Source organism: Dermacentor albipictus, chromosome 9 (assembly GCF_038994185.2).
Source record: "Dermacentor albipictus isolate Rhodes 1998 colony chromosome 9, USDA_Dalb.pri_finalv2, whole genome shotgun sequence".
In the NCBI taxonomy this organism is placed as follows: Eukaryota; Metazoa; Arthropoda; class Arachnida; order Ixodida; family Ixodidae; genus Dermacentor; species Dermacentor albipictus.
Genome location: NC_091829.1, coordinates 34,648,564 through 34,671,432, shown reverse-complemented (window position 1 = coordinate 34,671,432; position 22,869 = coordinate 34,648,564). Strand labels below are relative to the sequence as shown.

Below are 22,869 nucleotides of genomic sequence, written 5' to 3'. Positions count from 1 at the left end.
GAACGACTGACCCAAACGACGAACTTCACAGCAATAACGTTCCAACAAGCTCTATTTCCTTGCAGGTGTCAGGTAATGAAAACCGGAACATGTTCGGTACTACACTTGAGACTCGATTCAACAAAGTGACGACCATGCACGAATTATTTCATTAAATTGGGAAGATAAGAAAATCAAGTAAGGGATTTCCTTCAAAATCTAAAATTGTAACGTAGCGACACTCAAAAGGTACCACGGCACTGCATTTTCCGCTAACCCACGCCTGCGTACGTAAAAAGTCCGCGAGAGGGGCCAAATATCGCCGCCCCTAGCGCCCTCTGGTACGTAAGAACGCTAGAACTGCCGAGTCCGTTACTCTGTGCATGGGCGCGGTGTGCAACCTCATCAACATAAAGCTAGGGCCGTGACTAGGGTGCCTAGATGTTTTAACGTGATAGCGTTAGAGCAGACGCTCGTGGAAAAACCCATCTGCATCAAAATTAGAAAGAAATCACAGCTTTTCCTACTCCTTTATTTCTGGAAGCTTTGTTAAATCGGGTTTAATGCAAGGTAGTATCGTTAATCCGGGTTTAAGACAACATTGAACCTCATGGGCACTTGCCAGGGACTGAAAATTTCTTCGCTACATCAGGAACTTCGTAAAATTGAGTTTCGGTAGATCGAGTTTGAACTGTACATATGAAGATGTTATTCACGTAAAGGAATGACCCCACTTTTGAGGGGGAAATTCACTAATATTCAATATGACATAATTTCATCATTTGTTCTATGATGGATTGTGTAGGGGGAGCTTGTACTGAGCTTACAATACCTTGCAAATTGGCCCTTTAAGAAAATTCGAGAACATGTTTTATCCTTGTGCGAGATGCAAGTGTAAACCAAGTGGTCCTCGATTTGAAATAAACTTCAGAGCAAGAATTACAGGAAGTTGCCTTTCATTCACGGAAAGATGGTATCTGTATTGCCCTGTTATCTTCATCTTTGCAACTACTGTATTTACTCGAATCTAACGCGCACTTCTTTTTCCGATAAAATGGGTCCAAGAATTGTGTGCGCATTAGAATCGAGTACGACCCTAAATCTGCATTACTATATCGCCATTGGCATTTCAACATGGCCACCTCATACACGCTTCAAGCCTAGCTGGTGTAGCTTCCTCCATGTGCTATTAGTATGTTTGCTTAGGTTAGTCCACCGTCCACCTTCCTGTTTTCTGCATTTGCTCTATCAGCATGGAATTGCAGACTGCGAAGACACACAAAGTTAATCATGATGCCACAATTAAAAGGAACGGGATCACGTGTGCAGAGAGGGATGGAAATCGGGCTGCATCACAGGTGTTCAGAGTTCCGAAAACTTGCGTGCGGGACTGGCATAAACAGGAGAGGCATTCTACTCCAGCTGCTGCTGCTGCTTCGTACGGCGTGGCAGTGCACAGCTGCGCGCAGCTGCGCAGCACCTATACTGAATGCGATCTGCGATGGGGACAGGGTCTACGCGTCTAGGCGCACGGTGTAGTGTAAGTGCACCAAGGACTAATAACTAAGCTTTGTCGCTTAGTTCGCGTTGAAGCGAGAGGCAGCAGGAAGGTTACTTTGCTCTCTCGTGCTACCGCACTTCCTCACTCCAGCATTCTGATAGTGAGTTCTTGTGGTCATTGAGTGCGATGTGTTCATGCTTGCTAGTGCGCGCATGACACTAGGCTTGTTAATTTAGTTAATAAACGAATGTTTACAAGATTATATGGGCAATAAAGCTACTATCCTTACTCCGTATAGCTGTCTAATAATTTGCTTCGCCTTTCGGGCGAAACTGCGACTTTTCTTATTTATCGCAACTTTAGTATATTGGGCGTAAATCTTTATTTTTCCAAATGAGAGAAAGTTGCATTTCTGTATGAAAGAATGAGGTGCGCAGTACTGGAAAGGTCTTTTTTTTCTGGATCACGGCAAACGGGTGCACATTACAATTGAGAGCAATTTTGGGGGGGGGGAGGGGGGGGAGTCACAGAAAATGGGTGCGCGTTACAATAGAGGGCGCATTAGAATAGAGTAAATACAATGTTCTGCACTATTCTGTTTTACATGTTGTGCCTGAAATATTTCAAGAGTAGCTAGCAACTCCTATGTGTCTTACTGCATGAAATCAAGCTTTTCTTCTCAAGTCGGGTGGTTACCTATATGATATTCAACCCTGAGGCTTCTCAGAATGCTTAGCACCTTGCACTCATTTCCACTAGCATAGCAGTTCCACCAAATAAAATTTTTTACTACCGCACGCATACCTGGATGCGAACAGGGTTCCCTTCTTGAACTATCTGCACCGGCTCATGGAGTTTTGGCTCACAGGGAAGCCCCAAGTGGCACAGGTCTCTGGTGATCGCAAGCAGGCTGTACGTCCTCACAGCAGCCATGGTGATCGTTCGAGTCATCGAAACAGACCATTTGCACTCGTCACAAGGCGGAAACTGAACCTTCGCACCGCACACATGCCTCAGGAATCCGAGCACCAGCTCACCGACAGTGAACGATTCATCGTTGCAAAGGACATCCCCTTCGGCTTCCTTGGTGTCTCCAATCCTTGATTCTTGCTTTTCCTTTATGGTTTTCACAGAGTCCTGGAATATATGGGACAAGCAGGATTTGCAAATGGAGGAATGCTTTGTTTTCGAGTTCTTGACCAGTTCGTCCTTGACGGCCCACTTTGTGATGACTTCGAGGGCTAGATCCCTTGCAGAAGTTTGCGCCGATTCTTCTGCAAAGGTGACATTCAACTTGGAAAGCAGGAAGTTTGGAGGCGTCCGGGGAATTTCCATGTCGCACGAGAGAGCCTTGGCGAGCTCTAGCAAAACATCAGCCAGGGCCCAAGGAAAGCTGCAGCAGCGCTGTTCATTGGGTGCTGTGCCGCCATATGTCACCATGTACCATGCAGATGCCACTTGCAAAAGCACCACCTTCTTTTCATCGTCTGTAGCTGCCCCCTTGCTTTTATAAGCAGCTTCCACGCTCTCAAAAAACTGCTGCCGGGTCTCTTTGACCAGGTGCTGGTATTGCTTTGCAACTAGAGTTTCGACATTTATCTTTTCGTGGTTGGTCTTGTTAAAGTCGGAAACCTTGTTCACAAGACCTGCAACCACTTCTCCCTCACTCCTGATACCATGTTGACTGAGAATCCTCTGCATTCGTGACGTATAGTCAGCAAGCGACCGCTCTGCACAGTCTCGATAGCCTTGCCAGCCTTCAAACTCGAACAGCTTGCTCTGACAGTCACTTTCAACAAAGTGGTTTTCAAAGTCGGTGCTGACTACAGCTTCCAACGACCGATGAAGGCGGTACAGCTGGCCCAAGATTCGCTTGGACTGGTAGGTGTTCTTTTGGCAGCCCTTTTCCATGAAGTCGGGGTACAATGGCGGTTTCTCCTTCTTGTCGAGGTGAGAGGACGCTCCGGTCTTAGCAAAGTCGAGGCACACCGAGATTTTGTCAGCGATCTTCAGGCAGCACTCTGAAAAGATGCCGTCCTCGAGCTGGTCGGCCCAGGCGAGGTGCGCATTGGACATCACGCCAACGTTGTCATTCTTGATGTAGTTGCAGATGAACTGGATCATAGCTTCTTCCTGCAACACAATTACTCCTCATTGGTCTTTGCCAAGCTTCCTTGCTGTACGAGACACGAATTATGAAAACGCTAAAGTGCTGTACACTGCGATAGATATATATAATCAGCACAATTATTCCTTTTGCACACAGTACAGAAATCATCAACATACCAGGTCATCGATGGAATGACTTGCTGCGGTGTGGTCCCTGAAAGTCATGGGCTTGCGGTTGGCTCCAGGAAAGAACAGGTCTTCGTCCCATATCACCACGTACTCATCACCATCCAAATCAGAGCCTGGCAACATAGAAGTACCACAAATATTTGGCAGCTAACTTACCATACCAAAACATTAATTATTTAAATCAGCAAGGCCAAGACATGCAATGATAACATGAGTGATACATGGCAGAAAAAAGGAAGAGGTTCCATATTGCTCATATAAAGCTTGCACCTCCAATTTCAGAGCTCAAAACTGTGGAAAAATTAGTTTCACTAATGGGCATCTGCCTAAACATATGCCCAAAACAACATGACTTTAACAAATACATCAAAATGGCAAATTGGGCCAGTTGGTTAGGATTCATAGTAAGGTTTGTCACAGCACAACACAAGACATAGACAAAACAAAGGCATAAAATGATGACACGGTGCTGTGTCATCATTTTATACCTTCCTTTTGTTCGTGTCTTGTGTTGTGCGGTGACGAACCTTATTATGACTTTAACTATAATGACCAAAAAAGAATGTTTTTATAGTTTCAAAGCAATAGTGAATAAGGTGTCTGGCTCAGCTGCAGGAGGTGTGTCGTTCGAACCCTACCACTGGTCATCCACTGGCTTATAAGACTGGTACAAATGGACTCCCTAATGCGATGTCCAAATCTTTCAGGGGCGCGCTGTTTGGGAGGTTTTGCACAGACCGCTAAAAGTGCTAACACTTAGAGTCACACTAACTGCTGCACTAACAGCCAACAACAGCTGCTGTGGCAACTGGATTCCCCCATTGGAATGAAGACATCACAGCAAGGAAACAAACCCAGTACCTCATCCTCGGCAGCATGCCCCCATAACCATGGTAAGTTGGCCACAGCAAAAGTAAGAAATGTACTAAATAAAATTTTGTTTTCCTAGTAGGTAATTAATGATTGGACGTCACATGTGGTCGCCATGGTGCTATATGCAGTGCAGCCAAGTACCTGTAGGCCTGCATCCTGCAAGGTGCAAAGCCTGTCAAGATTTCGTAAGTAGAGGCCTTACACGACTACACACAATGTTGCAGTACCACGACGTTACAGTACCACTGCAACATTGTAGTAACATGAACTTAAAGAAACAACACTTTTGTTACAACTAAAGCCAACAGAAAGACACTGACAGACTCACTCTCCTTCATGGCCTTCGGGCGATAAATTTTGTTCTAAATGCATTCACCACCCTATACCTACCAGTGTTCCAATTTTTTTTACCGACAATTCACAAATCACAGTGTATAAAATTTCATAATATAATATAACATAGTCACTATTTCCGATTTCAATATGGTTTGCCCCCAAGATATTGCAGCTGCGTCAGGTTTCGAATTCAACCTGCTTATTAGTGGTACTCAATCCAGCAACAACTTGCCAGCTCTCCACCTAGTAGCACTTATTTTGAGCTACAAGTGGAAAGACTTGTCATTGGAATCATCAGTTCTTTGACCTCCTGTAAGAAGGAAGCATGAGATAAAATCCTTTCTGCCTCTTGAGAAATAGCAGCACTTCCGGAACATCACCTGCGCTCAATGCCGAGTGAACTACAAGATGCACAACCACTGCCATATATGCCTAACTGCGAATATTATTTGGAAAGTGTTTATATTTTGTGTCTGTATGCATTTGTTTGTTCATTCATTCATTCATTCATTCATTCATTCATTCATTCATTCATTCATTCATTCATTCATTCATTCATTCATTCGTACTGCAGCCCAACTGGGCTATCACAGGAGTCGGTTTGTACACTGGCTATACCATCAAAACATCATTTTTTCTGCAGAACCAAACCTCAACACTGTAGGAATCATGATTGTTTCAAAATTAAAGATGAAACAGGTAATAACAAACACAGCATGAATCAATTTAGCTTATACAAAAATTCCTCTATAGGCAGTTAGCTAGTTTCATCTGGTAGTAAGCTCCAGTAAGCATGTCATGCAAAATCCAGGGAAGATGAGAAATTTTCCTTTTTTTTTTCAGAGAGACAAAGTGCAGGATGCAGCTTGCCACAATCTTTTCAAAAGAAGCCACAAAGAAATTCGCATCATTAGATTTGCTGAGATGTTCAAAATCATCAAATTAATCACATAAAAGGTCAATAACAAATGTGTCATCGGCATGTGAAAAATCAGGAAAAGTAGAATAAATAAAAGGATTGTTACAAATCGGAACAGAAATGGATACAAGAACTTTATGGTCTGGGATACCCCCTGTAACTTCGCATTCATGAGACTAACAAAAATTAAACCTAGAAATGCAGCACCCCTTGCGTATGCTTCAACAATTTGCTTTACACCAAAATATAATGAAAGATCTAAGAGCGCTTTGCTTATTTCCACATCATAGCCGGTGAGCAAGAAAGATGGCCACAAAATACTGGGGGCATTAAAATCACCAAGACAAATCAATTTTGAAGAAGACGATATGCTGATGCATGAATGTCACGTTTGATGACAGCGGGTGGTTGATAATGCCATATACATACTATACAAATGTTTCTGAGAAAGACCTTACACCAAACGGATTCAATATCAGGTGGGCTGGGGAGTATTGAATATGTAAGGTTGGAGTGCAAAAATAATGCAATGCCACCTCCCCTTCCATGACGTCTAGCAGTTCTAACTGTAAAACCTGGAGGTGTTATTTCGCTGTCATACACGTTATCATGCAACCGTGTTTCTTTTACACCAGCAATAGGTGGTGAATGGACAGAAATCACTGAAAGAAAATTTCAAAATGGCACATGACGCTCGGCTGCCAAGCCGTATCATCATCACTGGCCAAAACAAGCAGATGACAGTCACTGCAGCATTTTGCAAGGGGGTGAGGATTACTTGAGGAAAAGAAATGATAATTTTTGATGACCAATGTGAGGGGTTCGAGCGTTATGTGAGTAAATATGATATGTTAGGCCCGAGACGTACCAAGTATCTCTTTGTCATTGTACCCTACCTATAAATATGGACAGCCCTGCAGCAACGTGCTAGAGGGAAACACTATTGAAAGCTACCATGTTGCCACCATGATGCATGTACATTAGAAGCTGGCCTGCCACACCATTGTAAATGTCAAAATTTACTTTTCATTACAGAGGGTTGATATAAACACATACACAGGTGAAGTGAACGGTGAGGACAATGTTAGTTCAAAATTTCATGTCAGGATTCAAATGAGTAACAAGCAGGTACACCATGGTGGCCAATAAGTGCAAGCATAGATGGAAACATTGCATGTGACCCCCTGGCAACACTTTATGCTTTCAGTAGGCTGTGTTGACATACTTAGGGGGGTCCTGACTATTTGTTTCCAGCGAACATTTTATATGAGGTGGGCAAATATCTCTGTAGAAAGGAATAAACCTTTCTTTTGCATAACACAGTGTGGATTTCTAGAAAAAAAAATTGTACTTTACTAAAGGTGGAGACCAGCATTCTTGTGACTTGCAGATTTTACAAGCTTAAAGACTTATCTAAAACTAAAACAGTGTATACCGCCAATATATCTTTTTGTTAATTTTAACCTATTAGAACTGCTGGCAAAAGGAAATTTATGGTGAAGCCCAATGGCAGATTCGAAGCACTTCCGGTAGTAGTTTTTCTGCTCCTTGCGAAGCCAGTCTATTTCATTGCAAGATTCAGAGTGCCTCCCGTATCTTTCATTGGCGGACTGGGAGCAGCTCCACCGCTAGATACACTCCACAGAGGAGTGCTCTCTACTGTGCAAAAATTGACAAAGTAGATGAAAATTGATGGAAATTGGCGTGCACCCGTGAACGTGAATCACGGTCTCTCAGAATAAATGAGTGGTGCTTTGCACTGTCAACTTGTGCTTTTACTGCTTGCGGATGCAATGACTCATCTAGCTCAAGTTCCTAATCGACCAGCGGCGACTCAAGCGATGAAGAAGCTTTGGTAGTTAGTGTATTCAAACAAGCTTTCAACGTCATGTTTTGGCCACCGGCCAGAGGCCGAAAGTTGCACATTTCACTGATGACGTCATTTGCCAGTATTCGTATGAAGAGGTAACAACGGCTCTCTTTCGAAAGTTTGAATTTTAACGGCCTTTATTTTTGTCCATACAGCCTGACAGCCTGAAGTTCCGAAGGCACTTCAGGCTGTCTCGATGTGTTGCCACAGAACACATCACAGGTTTCGCTGCATCTCCAATGCTTCCGACACACAATCACGGCAGAGGAGAGAAGCAGACTTACATGCGGTGGGACTTCCATTAGAGCGTAGGAGGCTAAATAGAAACACTAAACGTCTAAACACAACAGGCACATGACTTCAAGCGGAAAACGACCAAAAAACCCGAGGAATGCTGGGTGCTTTCAGAAGCGGATGTGCGCTAGCGCCCCCTGCCAACTGCTCTGGTAGGAGTGCCTGTGCTTCAAGCGCAGATTTCATTCTGTTGCCCTCCGCGGTAGTGGAGTGCTCCGGTGCAGAGTCCATCAGCCACTCCGAATCTGTCACTTGAATTTACTATTAAACTTTTGCCACCCACCGTATTTTTTTTTTTAATTGCCAAACTCTGCTTTTTGAGCAAGCACGTCTCACTGAGTCCGAAATCAGTAGCTTTGTGGGGCCATATTATCTGAGACAACGAACTTGAAAAAATTTCTCAGTAATCTTCAAATAGATTCTTGTAAATTACTGCAAAAAATGTACAGCTACATTACATACTTGTATTGTTATATAATTCCCGAAAATTCCAAAATTGCAAAAGTAGAGAAAATTAACCCATTTCAAGGGCGTTTAAAAACAACAATATTTGCCAATTTCCATTAAAATTTTACATAATGCCCTTACAGGACTGATAAATATAGTACTGAAAAAAACATCACCCTCTACCAAATGTTAAGGTGTTTATCTGATTGGAATAAGAGCAGCGCAGCAGCGACAGTCTAGGCAGAGCACAGACTCTGAGAGTGAGCGGCATTCACGAGCAAAAGTGCTAAAGAGGACAATCCACTAGAAAGCACTGGAGAGAACAATACACTATATCGTTCCAATCCTTCTCTACAATTGCATTATTTTATTTTTGAAGGGGAAAAATTGAGCCTATTTTTAGAACCCTGCATGGTCATCCCTATGATCTGTGTAGTTATAATAATAAAATCAAAGTTACATTCATATTGCATTCTGAGCTTGTTGTTTTTGTGGTAGTAAAGAAAAGTGACTCAGGTTGTGCCTTTCTTGCCTCTTATAAGGCAATAGATGAGTTGAGCTTGGGTTTTCAGGGCTTCTGTATCTGTATTCTTCCTAAAGTACGTTAAGGTAGCAAGCATTCGAGAGTGCAGACAGAGAGCTGCTTAAGGGTGGTCTGGGGAAACCATTTCTGGCACTGCTCTCTAATTACACCTGCTATCCAAAATTCCCCCATATATATGGTCAATGCATTAGCATAGTGGGAAAGCTTGATGTCGCCACTGCTGTTCAGGAGTCAGCTAGGTGTGCGCAGATAAGGACAGTCGCAGAAGGTGTCCTAAACATTTTTACATTCTAAAGGGGCCACGACACCAAATTTTCAAGTTTAAATTATGCATTGTATGTCAAACTGTAAGCGTCCCACAGCAAGCTGGCAAAATTTGAGTGCATTGGGTGCAGTAGAAAATTTGCGTCTGAATTTTTTAATGTTGCACTTGAACTGTAAAGCAGCCTGACGACCCCGACTCGTGACGAAATGCAATGGGTAACAGAAGCCGATCTCGAAGGCCCTGTGCTGCAAACATCGGAAGTGATTGCAGGAGCTGGAAATTTGTCATGGCCGCCATGCATCGTTTCGTTTTTGCATGTGCATCTTGGTGCATCTCGGTGGTCTGGTACAGCATCAAGACAGCAAGTTGGGCCAGTTGGTTGGGATTCATCGTAAGGTTCATTACAGCGCAACACAAGACAAGGACAAAAGAAGGTATAACAACGACACAGCGCCGTGTCGTCGTTTTATACCTTCTTTTGACCAGGTCTGGTACAGCTTGTTTTCGTGGAAGTAAAGGAATTGCAGGCAAAATTCACCAGCGACGCCGTTGCTACGTAATTGGGTGTTAGAACGTGTGGAGAAAGACATTCAATGTGGTCTCGAACACTTTCAAAACAGACGACACAGAAGTGGCCCCTCAGTTCCCGACTTCACGCAGCCTTGTCAAAATTGCAGTTGCTGTCAGTGGGAGGCGTTAAGAGGAAGTAATTTCAAATTGAAATGTCGGGTTAAACTGTGTGCTGAAAGCCCAGTGTTTCTTTTTTTTTTATACAGCCATACTGGCCCCTCTACTCTCAGTTACAAATATAAACTGAGAACTGTTGGACGACCATGTTATGGCACCTTTAATTGAAATCTTTATACCTATTAGGTAAAAAAGCCCTTCCACGCAATGGAAGCGAGGCTGCTTTTCCAGCATGCATCTTTGTTTCACGCAGAGAAAAATCTCGTCTTAGAAAGTGTGCAGACATCTTTATCGAGGGGAAAAATGTTGCAAGTTATAAAGTGTGTGGTATAGAGAATGCAGCTTTCTACACATTAAATGTTTTATTCTAGCCGTATGAAATCTTTCTCACCAAATTAAGGTGAAAAGAGTTGAACTTGTCATAGCACAGCTCTGACAAAAAACGCAAATTTTCCTCTTTATCAGACGAGAAAAAATGGAGGACTTTACTTGGACTTTATTTAAACACACGAAGACAAAGGCTAAGCTTACCAGCCATCTCATTTGGGTGTGGCCGCTGTCCTTTTGCCGGAAATACGATGCAATCTCTAATGTGACGCAGCTCTGGCACATCCACTGCCTCAAACTTGCGCACATCGCCGGGATGGAGGCATGGACATTTCGTCACCAGCACAGTGCCTGGTCCAAGAAGACAAAATAATAAAGAATGTTCACATACAGTTGAACCCGAATATAACGAACCAAGACAAAGCAAATTATTCTCTGTATTGATGATATGTGGTGTTTTGTAGCGCAAGGGCCAGGCTTGGCCAAAGAGCGCCATGACAAATGGTAATGTTGACGATGTATTGTGGAAGATGTAACTTGGCTGTAAAGTGGCCTAAAAATAGTCGCTGTAGAGTGCGTAAAATTTACTTGCTATAAAATTATGGCTATGACAGATGACGAATACTATGAACATTAAAATCCATCGTAAAAGAATGATGCAGAATAGAGAATATATGAGATGGTAAAAATGTCTGGAGCACTGTTGCCTCACCAGAGCCCTTGAAACACAAGGGCCTAGAGGCACGTGCTACACGAAAGAACTATCACAGCGCCATCCTCTGAGAAGAGGAGACGCTACGAACATGTGGGGCTAATAACATGCAACACAACATCTTTCAGATAACTTAGGACTGCGTTAGTGTCGAAGAGCGGTTCTGGGCCGAGTAACATTACAGGATGAAGGGGAATATGCTGCCGGTATGCTAACGGAAAATGTTTCTTTCTGTCAGATTCGGCTTTCCGACACTCCAGGAGGACATGGAGGACGGTCAGCCTCTCTCCGCATCTCCCGCAGGCTGGAGGCTCACTTCCGGTGAGTAGGAAATTATGGGTGCCAAACGTTTGTCCTATTCTGAGACGACAGAATAGGACATCTGTTCGGCGCGATTTTGTAGTAGACGGCCAAAATCCTAACTGTGGTTTTATCAGGTGGAGCTTATTATCCGTTTCCGCATCCCACATGTGTTGCCAGTGATCTCGCAGCCTCCTTCGCAAGAAAGGCCTCAGATCTGTGACAGGCACTGCAGCGGTAGGCTTAACAGCTTGCAATGTGATTGACGTGGCCATCTCCTCCGCCAGAACGTTACCTTTGATTCCCCTATGGCCAGGGACCCAGCATATTATGATATTCTGGTTAGATGAGTACGCTTTGGACAAGACCGAATATAGTTCATTAAATACGGGATTTTTATGTTTCCTGAGTGACATTAAGGCCTTCACGACGCTGAGAGAGTCTGTATAGATCGCTGCTTTTGGAAGTTTCGATTTTCTTACGTGCTTTACAGCAGAGAGTAATGCGTAGGCCTCGGCCGTAAAGATACTTGTTTCCGAATGCAGTACATCGGATTCCGAAAACGATGGGCCGACGGCTGCGTAGGATACCCCAGCATTTGACTTCGAAGCATCTGTGTAAAACTCTGCGCAGGAGTGCTTGTGCTGGAGCTCTAGGAAATGCATTCGGATTTCGGCCTCAGGAGCGTGCTTTGTAACTTTTATAAAGGATATGTCACACTGTATCACCTGCCACTCCCAAGGAGGTAAGAGCTTGGTTAGGTGCATTAATCGATGCTCGAGGAGTGGGACATGCATTTCCTCGCTAAGCTCCTTCACACGCAGCGAGAAAGGCTGTCTTATGGAGGGACGATTGCTGAAAAGTGTAGCGCACGTCATATCGGTAACGTTATGAAAACATGGATGTTCAGGATTGGAGCGTATTTTAAGGAAATATGTAAAGCTGATGTATGATCTCTGTAGGTGGAGAGACCATTCATTTGATTCTACATATAGACTTTGTATGGGACTCGTTCTGAAAGCGCCAGTGGCCAGTCGGATTCCTAGATGGTGCACTGGGTCTAGCATCTTCAGTGCGCTCGGGGCGGCAGAGTGATAAATCACGGCACCATAGTCTAGTCGCGATCGAATGAGGCTTTTATATAGATTCATTAAACACTTTCTGTCACTACCCCACGTAGTCTGGGATAGAAGTTTCATTATATTCATTGTTTTCAGATATTTTTCTCTAAGATGTTTAATGTGGGAGACGAAAGTGAGTCTGTAGTCAAGTATGATACCTAGGAATTTGTGCTCTTTGCTGACAGGTATTCGTTGTCCACATAGTTCTAAGGAAGGATCCGGAACCAGGCCGCTCTTTCTTGTAAAAAGAACGCAAGAGCTTTTGTTAGGATTGATCTTAAATCCATTCTTGTCTGCCCACACTGATACTTTGTTCAGGCCATGCTGTACCTGTCTCTCGCAGACTGCGAGGTTACAGGATTTTAAAGCTATTTGAATGTCGTCCACGTAGACAGAGTAAAAGATGGCGGGTGGTAATGAAGCACGAAGCGTGTTCATCTTCACTATAAAGAGCGTGCAGCTGAGCACGCCTCCTTGGGGTACACCCATTTCTTGCGTAAAAGGGCGTGAAAGTACATTGCCGACTTTTACTCGGAAGGTACGATTTGACAGATAGCTTTCTATTATATTATGCATATTACCGTGGATGCCCATTTCTGACAAGTCTCTTAAGATTCCGTAACGCCACGTCGTATCGTACGCCTTCTCCATATCGAGGAATATGGATAAGAAGAATTGTTTGTGTACAAATGCGTCCCGGATATTTGCTTCTACACGTACAAGGTGGTCAGTTGTGGAGCGTCCTTCTCGGAAGCCGCACTGATAAGGATCAAGAATTTTGCTCTGTTCAAGGAAAAAGATGAGTCGCCGATTTATCATTTTTTCGAACACCTTACAAATGCAACTTGTGAGGGCTATCGGGCGGTAACTTGCCACTGAGGAAGGGTCCTTGCCTTGTTTCAAAACAGGGATCACAATGGCTTCCTTCCATGCAGCTGGAAGGTACCCTGCATCCCAAATGGTGTTGAAAAGTGTGAGTAGTGTAACCTGCGTGTCATTGTGTAAGTGTTTGAGCATTTCATACATGATTCTATCAGATCCTGGTGCGGAGCTGTTGCATGCGCTCAAGGCAGCTCTCAATTCGGCAATACAAAAAGGACGGTTGTAAGGCTCATTCTCTCGACCTTTTCTTGTTAATGGCTTACGTTCTTCTGTTTGTTTGTATTTGAGGAAGGATTGTGTATAATTTGTTTGACTTGAAACGCTCTCAAAATATTCCCCAAGTGAGTCTGCCTGGTCTTGCAGTGTATCGCCCTGTGTGTTTACCAGGGGGAGTGAATGTGTTTCCCGCCCTCTAATCCTATTAACTCTGTTCCAGGCTTTGGCCTCATCCCTAAACGAGTTAATACTCGATAAGAACTTGTGCCAGCTTTCTCTTCTGGCCTGTCGGCGGGTTCGCCTGCCTTGGGATTTAGTTTTCTTAAAATTCATAAGATTCTCTGCAGTGGGAGAAGCGCGTAGCAACCCCCACGCCTTGTTCTGATTCTTACGGGCGATCCTACATTCGCTGTTCCACCACGGTACACGTCGTTTGCATGCCAGACCACTCGCTTCGGTTATGCATTTTGATGCGGCATCTATTATGAATAATGTAAGATACTCCACAGCAGCATCAATTTCTAGAGAAGACATGTCGGCCCATGAGATGTTAGTGAGAGTTCGAAATTTCTCCCAGTCAGCTGTGTCTATCTTCCACCTAGGAGCTTGCGGAGGATATTCGTTTTCTTTAGATGTTTTTATCAGTATAGGGAAGTGGTCGCTCCCGTAAGGATTGTTCATGACTTCCCATTCGAGTTCGGGCAGTATGGACGGGGAAACTATGGTAAGATCTATTGAAGAAAAGGTTCTGTTTGCTAGGGAGTAATACGTGGGTTCCTTCTTATTGAGCAAGCAGGCACCTGAAGAAAAACGGAACTGTTCAACAAGACGACCTCGCGCGTCTGTACGAGTGTCGCCCCACAGGGAGCTGTGCGCATTGAAATCGCCAAGAACAACATAGGGTTCTGGCAACTCGTCTATAAATGACTGAAATTCATGTTTGTTTAATTTGTAGTGTGGGGGTACGTAGATCGAGCAAATGGTGACGAGTTTATCCAGAAGAACAGCTCGAACCGCCACTGCTTCAAGGGGCGTTTGTAGCTGTAAACACTGACAGGAAACACTTTTATGAATCAAAATGGCAACGCCGCCTGATGATACGACAGCATCATCGCGATCTTTGCGAAACTTAATATACGGTCGGAGAAAGTTTGTATGTTGTGGTTTTAGGTGTGTTTCCTGTAGACACAGCACTAGTGGATTGTGTTTTTGGATAAGCTCTTGCACATCATCAAGGTTCCTAAGAAGACCTCTGATGTTCCATTGAATTATTTGTGTATCCATATTGGAGGTCAGTAGGTGCTGTGTGTACAGAAGTAGTGATTATCGAAATTACAGAGATTAAATTACAGAGCCCTTTCGAGGCCCTGTAACGGGAGTTTTGCCCTTTCTGGAGCGTTCGAGGGATCCTCGCCGCTCCTTAGGCGCTTGGGGCGCCTTGAGGTTAGGTGTCGTGTCCATTGCCTCTTGTGAGGCGCCGGACACGTGCTCTTGCGAGCGAGAAGTTATCAGGGAGAGTCCCGCCTTGGAGGGCAAGACCGCTGCGCCCACCGGCCCGGAGGTCGATGGGGCTCCCTGGGGAATTTGGCTGCGCCGGCTGTTGCCAGCGCTGGGAGGGGCCGGGGTGGTTGGAGCAGCCTCAGCTGCGCCCAACTTCGGGGTAGAAGGTCCCTTCTGCTCGGTTGGCGGAGCAGCGCTAGCTGCAACCACCGTGGGGGCAGATGGCGTAACTGCCGACTCACTGTTTGTGGGTCGGACAGGCGCCGGACGCCGTTGTGACGCTGCCCCCTGACGCGCCACTTCGGCAAAGCTTTTCTTTGGCAGGTATGCAACCCGCCTGCGTGCCTCCTTGAATGAGATATTTTCTTTAACTTTGATCGTTACTATTTCTTTTTCTTTCTACCAGGATGGGCACGACCGTGAGTACGCGGCGTGCTCCCCATCACAGTTTACACACTGGAGAGCGTTCTCACAAGTTTCAGTGGTGTGTTCTGTGGCACTGCATTTAGCACAAGTTTGGCGGCCGCGGCAGCTCTGCGAGCTGTGGCCGAAGCGCTGACATTTGAAACAACGGAGTGGATTGGGCACGTAAGGCCTGACACGGAGCTTTATGTACCCGGCCTCGATTGATTCGGGCAGGACACTTGAATTGAATGTGAGAATTAGGTGTTTGGTCGCAACTTCCTTACCATCGCGCCTCATCTTTATTCTTTTCACATTAACAACATTTTGCTCATTGAAGCCCTCTAGGAGCTCTGCCTCTGTCAACTGAAGCAGGTCATCATCTGAGACAACGCCGCGTGTAGTGTTCATAGTGCGGTGCGGAGTTACTGTCACTTGAAAGTCTCCAAAAGACACTAGATTAGGTAGCTTTTCGTATTGTTTCAGGTCACGGAGCTCCAAAAGGAGATCTCCACTTGCCATCCTTGATGCCTTGTAACCTGGACCAAGAACCTCAGTTAAAGACTTCGAAACTAGAAATGGGGAGATCGTGCGTACTTGTTTATCTGACTTTTCCGAATGAATTACGTGAAATCGTGGGAAGTTGGGTCTTTGTCGTCCAAAAAACTGAAATACGTCTTCGGTGCGCCCTCTTTTCTGAGGGCGATCTGGGAGGGTAGGGAAGGAACTAGCCATAGAATAATTTAATTTTCGGCAATAACGCCAACCACCCACCGTGGAGCCCTACAAGGGGACGTTACAGGGACTGTAAGAACAGGTCCTGCAAACGCCAGTTGTACGTTATCACTATAACCAAATATGAGATAACCTAGGTTGGTTATTCACACAAGGTTAACCCTTGCTGCCTGGAAAATTTGGAAGTAAACGGAAGCTAGGAGAAGACAGGAAAGATAAAAAGTGAGAAAAAGACGAAGACTGGAGGGAGAGAGAGACAGGAAAAGGCAACTACCGATTTCCCCCGGGTGGGTCAGTCCAGGGGTGCCGTCTACGTGAAGCCGAGGCCAAAGGGATGTGTTGCTTCCGCTGAGGGGCCTTAAAGGTCCTGACACTCAGCATCGGCTCAATCCCCAGGATCCCCTTTTCCCCGGACACGGCTAAGCCGCGCACGGCTACACGCGGGAGGGTCCAACCCTCGTGTGCTCGGGTACGTGGTGTCGCAACACACCAAACGCCTGCTGACACAGACGCCCCTGCGGGGATTCTCTGTATTAAACATGCGATAGTCTGTGGACAATACTCATATAAAACAGCTCCCTCATAACAAAGATTGGTTATATCGAATTTGAGACATCCACTTTCAGCGCAATAAAGCCATAAAGGTAAGCGGACTAGAGCAGCTTTACACGATACCTCGCAACAAGAACGCCATTCTTAGTGATGCCAAAAAACAGTACAAGGCACAGGCAAAAATTAGTGCCCACTAAGCATAGTTTTCTCTTCAATAAATAAGCTTTTTTTCCTTGTTTATTTTTGCCACTGAAGATAAGAACTCCATGTATAATGAGCACATCATAAATTTTTAAGTTCGCTATAGACAAATTTGGGAACATCAAGCTACCCGACACATAAAACTATTTCTTGCGCATAAGCACGTTTGTAAAAACTAGGTTTGACTGTACTTCACATGCACATCTTATGTCGGTGACAACCTGGTCTTTGAAGGGACCGACAGACTAATCCCTGTCGACTGGCATGCTGACCTGGTTTTGACTGGCTAGAAATATTCACTTGCTACTAGAACTTCTCACGGAAGTGAACCAATAGCGGTGAACCTTCAGCTCCTGTCAATGCCTGTTCACACTTTCTAGTGTGAACACTTACACCGCACATTAGCTTCAGAGTGCTTGCTTCAACCGTAGCAACCACGTGCCAGTCTTCAAGCACACTAGCTGATCTATGCTGCTGCCACTGCCAGGTGTAAGGCTGGCATGGCTCAGCTGGTACATGTGAAGAATGGGAGGCAGTTTGGCAACTCTAAGTAGTACGTTGCCACTTACTGAAATACTGTTTGTAAAGTTGGTGATCCAATGCAACACATCAATAAAGAAGTGATACTGCGCTTCAACATAATGTTATTTAATATTTCAAATTTAGTTATGACCATGACAGTGCTTGCAATCAGGCAACAATGAAAACCTGCTGCTAATTGCTTTCGTTATGTCACATGCACGTAGTAGCTCCACATCACGATGTGACAGTGTCTATCAGATTGCTTCAATATTGCATACACATTTCATCTCTTCACACTCTGGAACAAGGAGCAGCTCACCTGTGAGAACATGAGTTGCTTTGCTCTCCGTACCCAGCTCAGTGTACTGAACAAAAACCTGGCCGTACTGAAGTCGGCCGGTCTCGTCCATGACGCCCAGCATGTTGCGACCAGCCCCGCTTGCTACTGCAATGCGAGTCTTGGTACGCAGGCCATCTGAAATTTAATGTACATCGCTTCTTTTAGCTTTTAGATAGTAACCTCTAAGCCTCGAAGACAAGAATTTGCTCCCATTGTGACCACATGATCTGTAACGTGATTTGTAGTGTGACCCATTGTGAACTCCAGCTCTCTACACATTCTTATGGACACATGTGCATTGACACATGTCAAGTATGCTGGCAATTACTGAGACACATACATCGTTCAATTTTTTTCAGTGACTGTTTTACATCGTCTTAACCACTGTTGCAAATTTATTGCTCGATGCAATGCGTGCCTCCATGTATGCGAAATTCCCAGAATGTTGTCGATGATCCTAATGATTCTCCATCCGGTCAGATTACGTATGATGACCTATGCATAAATAGCCAGCGCACTTGGCAAACATGTTGGATTGCAACGTCTGACAACTGTGCTCGCCACTGTCATTGTATTTGAGTGTGACTAGTTTTTCTAGGCACAAGTTCACCCAATAAAGAGTTAGATTACTGCCTCACAGTTTTGGCACTGCCTTGTTCTACCCCCTCACCACAACATGACAGCATACAGTGCTCAAATCCCCAAATTCCAAAGTGCAATAGTGGAACTCTGGAACCGTCATTGCTCCACAGTCAGTTACAGGCCAAGAATGCACCTGCCAATTGCCTTTACCAATTCTCAGTCTTCTTCCTTATTGTATGAATTCCCCATTCAACCTTTGGTAGTGTTCTCAAAATCAGTGTACAAAGCAAAACTTGTCGGTGTTCAAAGTGCAATGGCGAGCATTTTTCTTTGGAAGTGAAAGTACAAGGATGATCCATAAGAATATAGAGAACTAAGAGAGTTGGTTTGGATACACAACAACGCAATACAATGAAAGCTCGTTAATTCGAACTTCAATAATTTGAATTTATGGATAATTCGAACTGTACGATTTGGTCCGGCCAAGCTCCTCAGAAGTCTATGTATAAAAAAGTCCGTTAATTCGAACGCGAGAAGGTTCCCTCACGGATAATTCGAACTACGCTCGCCTGGCACACGGCCAGAGAAACGCGCCTACTGCCTACACACAAGGCTACATCCCCTCTGGAATGGAGAAAACGGCGAGAGAAGGCAAAATCGGAAAAAATCTCACCGGCGCGGGGTCAGCCAGAAGGCAGCGGCGGCTGCCACCTCTCCGTTCTACGTAACCTCTGAAACTTCTTGTCCGTTGCGAATCTCGGAGGCTTTGCAAATCTTGTGCAGCTGCTATTGTTGTGCGGAGATGGCGCGGCAAGCACCAAAACACAGCGAATCAAGTACGTCGCAGCTGCGCTTGCAATCAAGAACCAACGAATCAGGGCCTTCGCCACCTTCACATGTTCAGCGTCTTTGTCTCGGCAGTCTTCATCGGTTGTGCACGTCTGTTTTCAGCTTAGGAGGTATCGGCCGTCGCGATTCATTGTGATAGCGTTAAGCCTCGGCTAACGTTCGTTTCGGTGGACATCGGTGATGTGGCACAGTCGGACCCAGAGCTTCGACTTGAAGATGGCGTGCGCCCGCGGCACACGCCATCACTTTCTGAGATGCCAAATTTCTGACATGCCCTACTGCTTCCAAATCGCAGTGCTCTCCTTCACTTTCGTTAGTTCGAACTTTCGTTAATTCGAACTGAAGCGGATTCCCCTTGCGGTTCGAATTAACGAGCTTTTACTGTACAAACATTACAAGGAACAAGACCAAATGCGTTGTCGCATTCATAATCGCAAGTTCACCTGTATTCCTTTGTACAATGATACCAAGGCCTTAATGAAGCACAGTGATCAGTCCATGAGAGAGGTTGCTGAGGCATTCCACATGCAGTGGACGTCAGATCTTTTTTTATCAATGCTTTATCTGTGTCACTCTAGAAGAGCTTTTTAGAAGAGAAGATTTTCTTTTAAAACCTTGGAGCTAGGAAACTATGCTAACCTTGGTTCTTCGTATTGGTTACCATTATTTCGATTGGTTATTTTCTTTCTTCTGGTGGCTTTCCTGCAGTGTTTGCATGTGGCAAAAAGAATGTGACCATGACTTGTATATAGAAGCATGTGCATACATTCAATAAAGTTTCAGCTGATAGCGTGCATGTATGTCTGGAATGGTTCTTCTTCACGAATGCTTTGCGTTATTTACAATTACGTACAAAGATCATCCCTCTCCTGATCTCTCTGCCATGACTATAGCATCTTTCTGGGTTGCTTCGCACATGTATATGCATGCGTGCATATGTTTGCCGCATGAGCTATCTCCCTGTGCCCGTGACTGCCAATCTCAGCTGTCATCGTATGTTGTCTGCCATCATCACATGTTCATCATTTACTAATAAGCCACTTAGATACCATCAAAATTTGCTTTTGCAAGCTACATGGAAAAGATTTTATGAAGTACGGAGGCACAAGTCGCAGTTAGCGCTGCAGTGGTGCGGGGGAGTGTATGTCTACATATATTGCACCATCTTCACAAGATGTGATGTCGCATCAGGCAATCCTGCTTTACATTAAAGGGCTGGTAAAAATGCAGTGCTGATGAGTGTTAACTAGAACAGCAATGCATTCTACAGCAGATCCTGAGGGCGTATGCCTCGAAACTGGTGCTAGAAGCAGCTAGCTTTAATTATGTGTCCCTTAATATTGTTGTGTAAGAACTAACTAGTACACGTAGTTAATTATTTTATCAATTGGCGAGTTTTGTCCTAACATTCACCATCATCGATTATGAATGACCATGCAGAGAAAAAATCGTCACTTAACCTCCATTACTCTGCATTTTACAATCACTTAAGCCCATTGCTTAAACACTTAGTATACAGTATTTAGAAGTACAGCACAAAGAAATGACACCGAGAAGAGATACAAAAAACGCCCTCAAAACCGCATGAACAGTGCTAATATTGTTGCTCTTCCTGTCTTCTCTACACAATTGTTCGCGCAGTGTTGGGGAAATCATTTGGTATATGACCGCCTTACCTAAACACAAATCTACCATGCTAACCAGACTATAAAGTGAAAAGCTGTTTCGCAAAAACTTACCCATAGCACTCTTGTAGACGGTGCAGAGAAGCAAGCGCACAAAGGGATGCTGTGTCAGCAGAAAGCCCCTCCTCTTAAGCTGTCGGAAGAAGAATGGCACTTCCACATAGCTGCTGAGAATGTCCAGCGCAATGTCCTCGCAGACCAGTGCATCGGCAAGCTGAAGCACCATGTTTTGCTGGAGGTTCACGAAGGCATGGCCAGGAACACCAAGCTGTTCCAAGATGGTGATCAGTGGTCGGTTAAGGGTGACTATGCCTACGGAGACCAGAGAATGAAGACGCTCGCTTGAACGAAAGGCACACAAAAATTCCTTCTCTTTTTTTTTTTGGCACATTCCTTCTCTTTCTTTTTATGATGCAATTTGCTTTGTCTGAATCAGGAAAGTTCGCATTTACTATGAAGGAATGTCTCGGAGTAAACTTCTTCCGGTTCCTAACACAGCATCAAACTTGGTGAGATCGCACTTTCTTCAAGTGCCAGGTCACACCACACAAGATATAGTACTTTTACCTAATCACAAAAGACTTCTATCTTACTGAGCAGCACACTAAGTCTGTTAACAAGAAAGTTTAGCGACACTAAAGAAGAAAAAAAAAGTTCAGCTGTATTAAAAGACTACTCTCCTACAATGTAAAAAAAAAATGGGAGCACTCTCACAGCAAGAGCGGGCCTGATAAGCGAGAAAAGATACAACAATGAAAGGCAAGTGGCAATGCTGCCTTGAAGTTCCCACACCAGCTCACTGTGATGCCATAGGTTTTGATGGCCTCTGTTAACTTTTTGGTGGCAAGGATGGACTACACTGTATTCAAACGTGCCAAAGACTAAAATTTTCCAAGTTTCAAGAATTATCACTGCACCACAACTGCTCATGTAGAAAAAAATACATTGAAATTCATGACAACGCAACAATGTAAAGGTGCAAAATTTTAAAAAAAAGGAAGTATGGCGTTCAGTTTCTCTTTTAGTAATTAACTATTTACTCTCAATTTCCCAAAAACAGTTTGGAAAGAATAGGAAAGAATAATACCTCATCAGTATGTACTTGAAGCTAAACATTTAGACAGAATTACCTCTCTGGTTGGGAAAATTGACTTGGACTTTGAGGGTAACTCGACCAAAAGTGAATTTTATTATCCTGACGTTTCAAAGCCCACTCGGCTCCTTCTTCCTTCAAGGGGTATTCTTCGAGGGTGGCGGTGTTCAGCTTTTAAATGGCCTTTTTTTAAATCTTGCTAAATCAAGTTTAAATCTTGACAGAGAGCAAGGGCCAAAATGGTGGGAGGGCTGCGGCAGTGCTGGTTGGCTGGGATCACTGATGCTGGGGGCAGCTTGACCCACGGGATTAAAAATGTAATTAAATTGTGGGGCTTTACGTGCCAAAACCACTTTCTGATTATGAGGCACGCCTTAGTGGCGGACTCCGGAAATTTAGACCCCCTGGGCACGTTTAATCTGCACCTAAATCTAAGTACACAGGTGTTTTTGCATTTCGCCTCTATCGAAATGTGGCCGCCATGGCCGGGATTCGATCCCACGAACTCGTGCTTAGCAGCCCAACACCATAGCCACTGCGCAACCACGGCGGGTGACCCACGGGAATGCCATTGGAGTGGGACAGTGGGGGGGGGGGGGGGGGGGGGGGTTGCGCATATGTTTTGGTGCTGGTGACCTAGAACAGGGATCTACCTGGCTGGGCATTCTCTTTTCTTCTTTTTGTCATGTTGCCAAGGCCATGGATGTGCACAGAGGGCAGGTTGCCTTTCATGCAGTTCATATTACCCACTGTATGCTGAATAACGACTCCAGTAGCAGCCTTTTTTGAGAGCTCATTTCTGTTTGAAGGATTTCGGTTTCTTGAAAAGCAATTTTG

At 44.6% G+C, this 22,869-nt stretch overlaps 1 protein-coding gene across 1 annotated transcript in view; it reads right to left on the bottom strand.

The window, feature by feature from the left end:
• LOC135906520 (uncharacterized) overlaps positions 1 to 22,869 on the bottom strand; it is a 37,648-nt gene that overhangs the window by 2,865 nt on the left and 11,914 nt on the right. Inside the window, exons 4-8 of the mRNA XM_065437955.2 lie at positions 20,994 to 21,251; positions 17,803 to 17,958; positions 10,545 to 10,691; positions 3,767 to 3,891; positions 2,285 to 3,613 (exon numbers count right to left, since the gene is read on the bottom strand). Coding sequence (XP_065294027.1) covers positions 2,285 to 3,613; positions 3,767 to 3,891; positions 10,545 to 10,691; positions 17,803 to 17,958; positions 20,994 to 21,251 — 2,015 coding nt within the window. The remainder of the gene's footprint in view (positions 1 to 2,284; positions 3,614 to 3,766; positions 3,892 to 10,544; positions 10,692 to 17,802; positions 17,959 to 20,993; positions 21,252 to 22,869) is intronic.